The sequence below is a fragment of the Canis aureus genome, chromosome 24 (assembly GCF_053574225.1).
Source record: "Canis aureus isolate CA01 chromosome 24, VMU_Caureus_v.1.0, whole genome shotgun sequence".
Classification (NCBI taxonomy): domain Eukaryota; kingdom Metazoa; phylum Chordata; class Mammalia; order Carnivora; family Canidae; genus Canis; species Canis aureus.
The window spans coordinates 27,095,422-27,107,073 of record NC_135634.1 but is presented as its reverse complement, the minus strand read 5'-3'; the positions used below and the strand labels follow the sequence as shown (position 1 = coordinate 27,107,073).

At 40.1% G+C, this 11,652-nt stretch overlaps 1 protein-coding gene across 2 annotated transcripts in view; it reads left to right on the top strand.

Annotated features, from left to right (window-relative positions):
* The window catches only part of FDFT1 (farnesyl-diphosphate farnesyltransferase 1), a 35,684-nt gene that overhangs the window by 19,716 nt on the left and 4,316 nt on the right, over window positions 1-11,652 (top strand). For both annotated transcript variants that reach the window (XM_077868617.1, XM_077868616.1), the window contains 2 exons: window positions 4,975-5,151; window positions 6,676-6,828. In XM_077868617.1, the coding sequence (XP_077724743.1) occupies window positions 4,975-5,151; window positions 6,676-6,828 (330 nt within the window). The remainder of the gene's footprint in view (window positions 1-4,974; window positions 5,152-6,675; window positions 6,829-11,652) is intronic.

Sequence of the window (11,652 nt, the reverse complement as noted above, 5' to 3'; positions counted from 1 at the left end):
ATGACTCACAATCTACTGGCTTAATAAAAAAGTTCTTAGGAAGGCCCAGTTGGTGGGGCTTGGATCCTGTGCCCATCCCATGATAAGTTACTATAGCCAGAGGGCTGAGTTCTCTGGCCAGACCTGGATTCTGTCTTCCTAGCACACATAGATTGGATTCTTACCCAAAAAGGATTCTATGGCAGGAGGGAGGAAGATGTTAGATAAGCAAAAACTACAGGATGTTCATTATAAGGGACAGGAGTTGATCTTTGACTTAATTTTAAGAAATGGATAGGGAAGGGCAGGGATTGGACATGGGCTTTATTCAGAAGGAAAGCTAGAAAATCCTATGACTGTTTCCTGATTTTAATAATCCAACATTTGCCTATTGCTTTCCATAAAATGGTTCTCTGAAATCAAGTGCTTTTAATTTTTTTTTGAAAGATTGTATTTATTTGAGAGAGAGACAGTATGAGTTGGGGGAAGGGACAGACAGTATCAGTTGGGGGAATCCCAGGTGGATTCCTATGTGGGCAGGTTAGCAAAAGAGCTTATGACCACCCTTCCTTTGACACCACAGCTCAGTTAAGGGAGGGGATTTGTGTAAGGACCCTCAGTGAGTCAGTGGCCACCTAAAAGGGTCACCTCAGTCTGCTGAGTCTCAGCCAGAGTCTCCCCCATACCACACTGCCTAACACACAGGGGCATCCCTCCAGTGTGGTCGTAAGCACCAGCTCTGTAGTCCTGCACACAATTTACTTCCCTCTTCTCTGAAATTGAATTGTTAGACCACAGGGTGGTGGTGTGAATAAAATGAGCTGAACTTTAGCCAGACTGGTTACTAAACGTCAATTCAAATAGCTTGACCAAAACAGAGATTAAAGAGCCCTGAGATACTATTTCTTGCTTAGGATTGGCAAAAAGTCCTAAATTTGATAATCCCTAAATAGGACTGGGGACACGAACACTCTGTTTGAAAAAAACATTCTGTTTGTGTGCTTGGTGAGAGTCCCCTGGTACAAACAACCCTGAGAGCTGGCCTCTTGGCAAGTGGATAATATGGGAAGTTATTGATCCACCTTTGTTTCTAATAGTTACATTTTATAAACCACTCAGATATTCATCTATACAGGACTGATTGAATGAACTATGGTATATTCACCTGGTGGAGGACAAAAAGAACTATACTACGATGGAGTAATCTCCAGGTTATATTATTAAGTGTAAAAAAGCAAGGTGCACAGCAGTGTAGTTTATTTTATTATTATTATTATTATTTTTATTTTTAAGATTTTATTTATTTATTCATGATAAACAGAGAGAGAGAGAGAAAGGCAGAGACACAGGCAGAGGGAGAAGCAGGCTCCATGCCGGGAGCCTGATGCGGGACTCGGTCCCGGGACTCCAGGATCATGCCCTGGGCCAAAGGCAGGCGCTGAACCACTGAGCCACCCAGGGATCCCCAGAAGTGTAGTTTAAACAATAGGAGAAACCAAAACATAATAAAATGTGATTAATTTACTGTTACTGAAATACTGAAACTATTACAGAAACTTTTGTAACTAATAGCAAATAGACAGTTGTGTTCCTGTCAGTTGAGGAGCCAAGATTTTTAGTCTAAAATAAAAGGTACAAATATAAAACTATGAGTTAAGTTAAACAAAACTCTCATAATCCTAAACTGAATTGGAAATATCAGTCTGAACTCCTGTTACAGATTCTCTTAAAAAAGAAAAAGTTCAGCTCTGTCTATGAAGAGGTATAGAAAGAAACCAGCAGTAGTATGTACTGCTGGTGTATCCGTTTGGTCTTTTAATACCATTTCACTCTATGGAATAGTGGGGGCAGGAAATATACAAAATGAGCTTGGAATACACTGTAATCCCAGGAAAGAAGGTAGCTATCAAAGTGAAGAGTACAGGATCCAATTTAAAGGGGCTTTCACTGGCTGCATATGGAATAGTTTGAGTATCAGAAGGGATAATAACTGCAATGGCTTAAAACACATCAAATGTATTAAAATCTAAAGAAAAATAAGCATGCGCCTCTTGAAAGATATTGGTGTGTTCCCTTATCAGGAGGTACGTAATGTCGATCTTTGCCAACTTTTGGTGTTAGCAGTTGTTAGGCTTCATGCCTAGTTCTGTTAATTTATTGTGATTACAAAACAGTATTTTTAAATCATTACTCTATTGAGACAGTTTACATACTATACAGTTTAGTGTTTTTGTTTTGTTTTGTTTTGTTTTGTTTTTGTTTTTTAGTATGTTCACTGAGTTGTGCTACTATCACCACAGTTAATTTCAGGACATTTTCATTTTTCCAGAAAGAAACTCCATGCCCACTAGCAGTCACTATTTTCCCCTGGTGTCTACTCCCCAGCCCTCGTTAACCAACCTTCTTCTTCCTGTCTTTGAGATTTGCCTGTTTTGGACCTTTCATGTAAAAAAGAATCATACAATATGCGACTGACTTCTTTCACTTAGCATAATGTTTTCAAGGTGCCATGTGGTAGCATGTATCAGTACTTCATTCCTTGTTATAGTCAAATAATATTCATTTGTATAGGTAGGCCATATTTTATTTATCCATGCATTAGGTGAGGAATATTTGGATTGTTGCCACTTTTTTATTATTAATAATTCTGTGAACATTTGTATACAAGGTTTTGAGTGGACGTGTTTCCATTTCTCTTCGATATATACCTAGGAGAGGAAATGCTGATTCATATAGCTACCAACCTTTTGAGGAACTGCCAGACTTTTTCCCACAGTGACTGTACCATTTTACCAGTCCTGCCAGCAGTGTGTGAGGGTTCCAGTTTCTCCTCCTCTTTGCCAACACTTACTATCTTTTTTTATGTATGTGTATGACATCTTTTTATTGTGGTAAAGTTTACGTAATATAAAATTTACCATTTAAACTAATAGTTACACAATAACTACCTACTCCTTCTCCCTGTTATCTGTCTTTTTGATTCTACCCATCTTCATGGGTGTCAAGCGGTATCTCATTGTGGTTTTGATTTGCAGTCTCTGATAGCTAATGATGTGGAGCATTTCATGTGTTGATTGGCCATTTGTATATTTGCTTTAGAAAAATATCTATTTGGGTACTTATCCTGAAAACTACTAAAATACTTTCAGATATTTTCATGATGTTGTTTGTTGTTATTATTGAGTTGTAAGGGTTCTTTCTACTTCTGGATATAAGTCCCTTTTTTATCAGATACTTGACTTAGAAATATTGTCTCCCACTCTGTGGGCTTTTTTCTTCTTTGATGATGTCCTTTGGAACATAAGAGTTTTTAATTTTGATGTGGTGTAATTGATTTAGTTTTCTCTTTTGTTATTGTGTTTTTGGTGTCATATGTAAGAAACCATTGCCTAATCTAAGGTCATGAAGATTTATGCCTACATTTTCTTCTAAGAGTTTTATAGTTTGAGCTCTTACATTTAGGGCTTTGATCCATTTTGAGTTAATTTTTGTATTAATTTTTAATAATTAATTAATTTTAATTACAAGTTAATAATTGTATTAATTTTGTAATTTTGTATGTGTGAGGTAGGGGTCCAGTTTCATTTTTTTGTGTGGGTGTCCAGTTGTCCCACTACTGTTTGTGGAAAAGATTGTTCTTTCTTCATTGAATTATTTCAGCACCTTGTTGAAAATCAGTTGACCCTAAGTGAAGGTTTATTTCAGGACTTCCAATTTTATGCCATAAAGTAATTTTTAATTCTATAATTGTGTCTTCCTTTATTAGCTGGACTGATTTAACTCCCCTCCTTTAATATTTGCTTATTGAATGGTACAGTTGATGTATGGAAGGCAGTATATATATTTGATTCTTTTTCTTTACCCAGCTTTTAAGATAATGAATTTTCTCTCATCCTCATAAGGTGACCAATTAGTTATTTTTTGCTATCATTATAAACTCAGGGATTAAAACATACTTGATTTGGTTTAATCTGCCATAATTATTCTCATTACTAAAGTTCAGAATTTCCCTCCTTTGGTCGGGAAGAAGTTCAGGTTGGCTCCTGAGTCCTCATGAGGGGACCCTTTGAGCGCTTCCTTGCCATTTGGTATGTGAAGATGTTCTAAGCTCATTTTGTACATTTCTTGCCTGAGCTCTGGATTCATCCAGCTCTTCAGGAAGCCTAGGTAAGACACCTGGGCTAATGGGAAATAGTAACCAGCACTGCACTTGGCTACTAGGAATAGTCATTGCTCTTGGGGTAGTCATCGTGTGTGTGCGTTTAGTTTTAAAATTAAAATATCTTGTAAGTTGGTACTGATATTTCCAGTTCACACATTCAGGACTGTCAGCTTGTTACATAATCTCCTCTGTATTACATCTCTACTTCATTGCTTCCTCATGGAGATTCAGAGATGCCAGAATTAGTATATGCCATAATTACTCATTTGCTTTTTTTCCCCACATTACAGATCCTGCCATCTCTTAATAGTGATGCTAATGCTACTACCACCAAATATGATTACTGAAAATAATTGAAAAAAGGTTTTTGCACATGCCATACTAATTCCCAATTTCTTATGATTGTGTTCATATCTGAATTGGCAGAGCAAGTAGCTATGGCAACCGTAATAATGTTTAATGTTTAGCTTGCAGTACTGTTGTAGCTGATTTTGTATCTATCTGGTTACTTCTTTCAGGAGTAGACTAATGCCTTTCTGAATAACAGGAATCCTCTTTATCTGAAATCATCAAAGTATTGCTTAGTACACACTTACTAAATGTCCCTGAGAGACCATTTCCCAAATACTTAACTGACTCCTAGGCTGTGATCAGACCCTGACAGGTTGTCATAAATAGCTACCGCATGGAGCTTAAAACAGACTTGATCTTGGGGAAGGATGAGTCCGGAGCTAAGAAAAATGTTACTGTGTATCATAGTTCTTACTCATGAATATTCTCTCCTGTTGCTTGTACATCCTTCCCTTATGCACATGCTATAACTTATTTTTAAGGTTTGGAGCAAGTATGTTAAGAAGTTGGGTGATTTTGCTAAGCCACAGAATATTGACTCAGCCGTGCAGTGCCTGAACGAACTTATAACCAACGCGCTACACCACATCCCACATGTCATCACTTACCTCTCAAGACTTAGAAACCAAAGTGTGTTTAACTTCTGCGCTATTCCACAGGTATGCGGTGGAGCTATCTTGTAGATGAGAGGTGGGAGCTAAAAAGAGTGGCATGGGGGTAGTGATGGGGATAGAGAGAATGCATTTACTATTTTGATTTGCTTGCATTTAGGAATATGGTTCCTTGGAAAGATGACTGGTCTATTTTCTTTTGCCGAGGGGGAAGCAGGCAGTGTTTCACCACACCTTTTCTCTGCCCCACAGCCACTACACCCACTCAGCCTCATTAGGTGAAGGTTTGTCATTACAGAGAGTCTTACTTAATCACCTAGTTTTTGCTGTCCTTTTCTCAGACTCAGGATAATGGAACCTGATACTATGGACCTAGCCCCTCAGTCCTCTACACTTTTTAATTGCCTTACCAGTTATTTTATTTTATTTTTTAAAAGATTTTTATTTATTCATTCATGAGAGACACACACACAGAGAGAGAGACAGAGACACAGGCAGAGGGAGAAGCAGGGTCCATGCAGGGAGCCCAAAGCGGGACTGGATCCCGGGTCTCCAGGATCACGCCCCGGGCCAAAGGCAGGCACTAAACCGCTGAGCCACCCGGGTCTCCAGGATCACGCCCCGGGCCAAAGGCAGGCACTAAACCGCTGAGCCACCCGGGCTGCCCTTTACCAGTTATTTTAGTTTTCAACTCAAGTACATGCAAGTCATGAGATTTAACTGATTTAGAAACTTGATTTGAAAAAAAAAAAAAAAAGACACTTGATTTGATTTTTTTTTTTTTTTTATAAAGATTTTATGTATTTTTTTGAAAGAGAGAGAGTGTGCAGGAGCCTGGGGGGAGCATCAGAGGGGAGAGGGTGAAGCAGACTCCCCACTGAGCAGGGAGCCTAACTTGAGATTTGATTCCAGGACTCTGGGATCATGACCTGAGCCCAAGGCAGATGCTTAACTGACTGAGCCACCCTGGTGCCCCTTGATTTGATCTTTTAAGGACCAATCTTGAGTGGTCATTGGAGCTAAATTCTGCATGCCTGACTTAGGTTCCCATTTACCCTAGAGATAATTTGCCTATGAGCATTGGGGACTATGCCCCCTTCCCATTTCCCCCCCATTCCCTCCATGTTATTTTTCATGTGTAATGGATATGTTCATTGTAGGAAAAATAGAAAATTCTTTGTAAATATTATTTTGAGATACATTTTTTGGCTCATTACTCTAGCATGGAAAATGACTTACAGGCGTAATGCTTGTGTTTTTCCAAATAAAAAGGGGTCCTTGTGGTTAAACCAAAGAATATTTAAGACTTCAAAGACCACTTGATTCTATGTGTAGTTAGAGAAGGGACGAGTGGGAAAGGTCCAAGTTTTGACATGCTTTTTTCTTTGGTATTTTTTCTTGGTTATTTATACCTTAGCCCTTTGGGCATGTTCTTATTCTACAGAAGATTTTTTTCACCTTTTCATAATGGTGATTGTTTAGAGTGCCATTTCATACTTTTTTTTCATGAAATTAGTTGAATTAGTGTTTTGTTTTGTTTTTTTTCCTCTCTCTCCCTCCTTCTATCTGTAGGTGATGGCCATTGCCACTCTGGCTGCCTGTTACAATAATCAGCAGGTGTTCAAAGGTATAGTGAAGATCCGAAAAGGGCAAGCAGTAACTCTAATGATGGATGCTACCAATATGCCAGCGGTCAAAGCTATAATATACCAATATATGGAAGAGGTGAGTTTTCGTTTAATTACCTGGAGAATTTGTAGCTATTTTTAGGATTTAAATAATATCACTGTTTAAATAGTTCATATTTGGATGTTAGATCATTGTTAACGACTCACTGTGTTATGATAGACAGGAGTTGGTGTCCTGTATCAGGAAAAAATGTGTACCCAGGTTGCTGATGGTTCTGATCCGTACAGCACGATAGTGGGAGGGTATAAATGCAGTAAACCCTTAGGGTGGAGCCCCTCAGTAGGATCAGATTTTTGGAGGGGGATGATGGTGTTAGAAGCCAACCAGGCTTCTTGGTTTATGGAAGAAGAAGGTGAAGCCGAGGCTTGTGCATGCTAATATAGTATTTGACCGAGTGGATCTCAGACTCCAGGCCACGTTGCCTGACACTCAACCTGGTACTTCCCATTATTTCATGGGCTCTAACTGAGAAACCACAGTAGGAAATTTCAGTGAAGGAAAACCATCATGTTGCAATGATTTCTCAACTTTCTAATGCAAATCTCATTTCAAATGCCAAAACCACACTATAAAACAAAACAAATCTCCTGCTGTGGGAGATACAATATGACTAGGTTCAAAAAACTTTCTTAGAGGCTAAAACTAATCACCAGGCCTTAGAGCAGTAGTTCTTAATTGAAGGTGCACTCTCTCCCCACCAAGGGGCATTTGGCAATATCTGGAGACATTTTTTATGATCGTCACACTAGGGAGGGAGGTGGCTTCTGATGAGTGGAGGCCCTGCGGTCCTTAGGTATGTTCTACTGAAGATTGAACTACTACTACAGAAATACATGAAACCAAAAGACCTTCCACCTTCTCTCCCAGAGATAACCACTGCTGTCAATAGTTTTCTGCCTCCTTCCCATCCTCTGGTTATGCCTTTACAGGGATGTGATTTGTAATAGTGGTTTCCCCTACACAGAATTCTGCAAGACATTGATTTCCTCTGATTTCTATTGCATTTTGCACATTTTCCTTGGAGTTCCTACCTGTCTTCAATCTGACAAGCTTTGGACCTTGCATTTCTACCAGAGGCACCAGAGAAGACATAAGAGAAGATCCCATTTTTTTTTTTTTAATTCTAAAATTTTTTAGCGACTTCAACACTAGATAAAGTGTTCATTCGGCCAGTGACCAAAAAATTGCTACTATTGAGATTTAGGACAGTCCGGTTCATCGTAAATGGCCAGCATTTCCTCTGAGTTCCCTGTGTGCCTGGCATAGCAACTGAATAGTAGGTGGGTACTATTAATATCAAGGAAACCTGAGGCTGGAGCCATGATTTGGACCGAGATCTGGCTGACTTCAGAGCCTACGCTGTTCACTACAATCCTAAGGGGTTTGGATTACCCTTTCTGAACTGAATGGTGCCATATTAGACACTTTTCCTCCATTTTATATAAATTGGAAACCTTTTGTGTAGTTTGTAGTTCAGAGAAGATTTTAGTTCTGTAGTTTTATACTGACCACTAATTTTAGAGAACGATTTTTTTTAAATGTTGTAGATAGTTCCATTACTCTCTTAAGATTCAGATTTTATCTGATGTTTTCTTTAACCATTGGAATTAAATCCTAGTTGTGATTCAGTTTGATTTAGGGTACAGGTAGGCAAACTACAGCTGGCTGTCCTACACCCTCATAAATAACATTTTATTAGAACACAGCCACACCTGTTTGCTTATGCACTGTCTACGGGTGCCTCATGATACAGCAGCAGAGTTGAGAGGCTGCAACAGAGGTGGCCCACAAAACTGAAAATATTTTCTGGCCCTTTAAGAATGTTTGCAGACCTCTGATTTAAAGCACCAGTTGTTTAAAAGTACTCCAGTGAAACTCAAGGTAATTTGGGGAAGACATTAATACTTGAGTTGATTTGATTCAGAAAAATCTCTGAAGACTTCCGAATGTGGAGGAATAAAATGTAATAATAGCTTTGATGTCAACATGAATGAAATTTCAAGTTAAAACTTTTTGTGTCAAGTTCACAAGTTGTCTGGCTTTTTTTTTTTTTTTTTTTTTAAGATTTTATTTATTTGTTTTGAGAGAGAGCACAAGCAATGGGGAGAGGCAAGGGCAGAGGGAGAAGGAGAATGGGGCTCCATCCCAGCACCCCAGGATCATGACCTGAGCCAAAAGCAGACACTTAACAGACTGAGCCACCCAGGTGCCCCAGTTGTCTGGGTTTTTGCTGCTGTCCAAATTTTAACACTGAATCCTACTTCTCCTCACTGATCAAGTTTGTTCTTTATGGGAAGACAGGAAGGCACATTTATTCTCTCAGGTATTGGGGCCTAACTGGTGGTCACAGTAATGCACTTGCAGGGGACTTTAAAGCTTTCCTCACGCAACCTGACTGCTTAAAGGAAGGGTTAGAGTGACAGCCGAACTGGCTGAGTAGGTGGGCACTGCTCCTCAGTGTCCTGCGTCCTCTGGAGCAGCCACAGCTTCAAACCAGTCTGGACACCTGTCAGCTGGCGAGAAGCTCAACCAGCTATTTTGGGACCAAAACAAATGCTCAGGCCAACAGCCAGAAACTATTATTTCCTTCTCTGCCAATCCTCATTCCTTGGCGAGGGCAATATTTTTCAAGTTGACACAGCTTCCTGTTTCACCCTGCACCGTGGTTCATCTGGAGCATTGTCCTGCCCATCAAGCCCTTTCTGTGCTCCCGACTCACAAGTATGGTCCTCCGGTCAGCCACGTCAGTGGCCCCTGGCCACTTGCTAGAATCTCACCCCTACTCAAACCCATTGAATCAGAATCTGCCTTTACCAGGATCCGCAGGTGACACCTGTGAACCCAAAGTCTGGAAAGCACTGTTGTAATCCCCATCCTCTCCTGACCTGGCTCTGCCTTTTCACCATGTGAAGAAGTGTGAGCTAATGTGCTATGAAGCCCCTCCACACCTCTGTGTCCACCTCTGCTGTGGGAGCCTACCCCCTGCATGTCCACGCTCCTGCTCCCCACTGTCGCCCCCTCAGGGTCGGCGGCCTCTTTATCTGCAGCTCCACCAACCGCCCCACTCTAGTCACTCCTCTAGTGTATGTATGCTCAGGCCACTCTGCTTAAAAAGTGGGCACATCACTCTCAAAAAAAAAAAAAAAAAAAAAAAAAAGTGGGCACATCGTGACCCTGGCCTGGCTTTGTTCTTCTTTACCTGCTCTCCTCCCCCTTCTCCCTCACAGTTAAGCTTCTCAAAAGATACATATACTTCATGTTATTCCTCCTTTTTCAACCCACCTCATGCTAGCTAGCTTTTGTTCCTATCTTGTCATTAGAACTTTCCTTACTGAACTGATTTGATGACCTTCTAATGACCAGTTTTTTAAGTGTCCCTGATCCCATTGTTTGACAATGTGGTTCTTTTTCACCTCGAAAGCCCTTTCCTCTCTTGGCTTTTGTGACACTCATCCCCGGTTTAACCTCTTACCTGTCTGTCTACTCCTTTGCCTTTCTGACTCCTTACACTGTTATTTCCCAGAGTTCTGTCTTAATTTTCATTTTCTCTCACTGAGCAAAAGCTTTCTGGCATTCTCTTTGGTGGCCAGGCTTCTTCCTCCACCACATGCTCATCACTCCTGACTTGATTACTCCAGCTCAGGACTTGGTCATAACCTTTTTTTTTTTCTGGTTAATGACATTACCATTTGCCTGATCAAGCAGTCCAGATAACCCAGGGTCCTCTGTTATTCTCTCTAAGCCTGATGTATAGGCATCTCCCTATCCTGCCTGTTGTACCTGTGGACTTTCCTACTCCTCAGAATTTTGCGTGCATTGCCCTCTGACCAAGCAATTCTAGGACTTTACATACAAAATTAACCAGAAAATGTGCAAAGGTGCTTATCGTAGCATTTTGTCCTCAGTCCTCATTGGGAATGAATTGATTAAACTATTAGAGTACATTTGCATTATGCGGCTTGTGTTTAAAACTGGAATGGCATCATTTTCTAGGTTCTGGCATTAAGAGATGTCCATAAAAAAATTATGTAAGTGAAAAAAGTGAAATTGCAGCATAATATATTTATAGTCTATTTTTAAAATAAAATTGTGGGGGCTCATGACCTGAGCTGAAATTAGATGTTTAACTGACTGAGCCACCTAGGGGCCTCTCTATTGCTTGTTTTTAAGAGCATTACTCCATCATCTAAAATTTTTTTAAAAAGACAGTAGAAAGGAAATTGCAGTTTCATCCTTGCTTATGTTTTTCTCTCTAAAGCTACTCTTGGTAGCATAATAATAGGTATTAGATATCATTAGCATATTTCTTTCTTTTTTTTTTTTTTAATGAGCTTTATGCCCATTGTGGGGCCTGAACTCATGACCCCAAGATCAAAAGTTACATGCTGTCTTGATGTAGCAGCCAGCCCCTTGTAGGCATATTCTTTTATTTTCTTGTTATACTAAATTGCAGCTGGGCCTTTTTGGTGGGGAGGTAGGAGGGTGGCAAGAATATGAAATATGTCTGTGAAAAAACATGCCTATTATATAATGGAAATTTATGGAAAAAATTATTTAAAAATATGCCTGCTCTGTTGTCTGCTTCCTCTTTGCCTCTGTCTTGGATCATTCCCACTTCTCACCTCCATCATCTCTTAACTGCTCTGTCAGTTTGAGTCAGTGACGATTTGTGCAGGGCCTCTTGTGTGCCAGGCACAGAGCTGGGCAGGAGGCAGAAAGATGAGGCGTGGTGCCTTTGAGTCTTGCAGTCTAGGGAGACACAGAGGATAGCTGAATTCAGTGTTAAGCGATAAGGCGGCACATGGCCCAACTGAGGGGTTCAAGGCAGGTTTTCTAGAAGACCTGATACCTAAGCTGAGA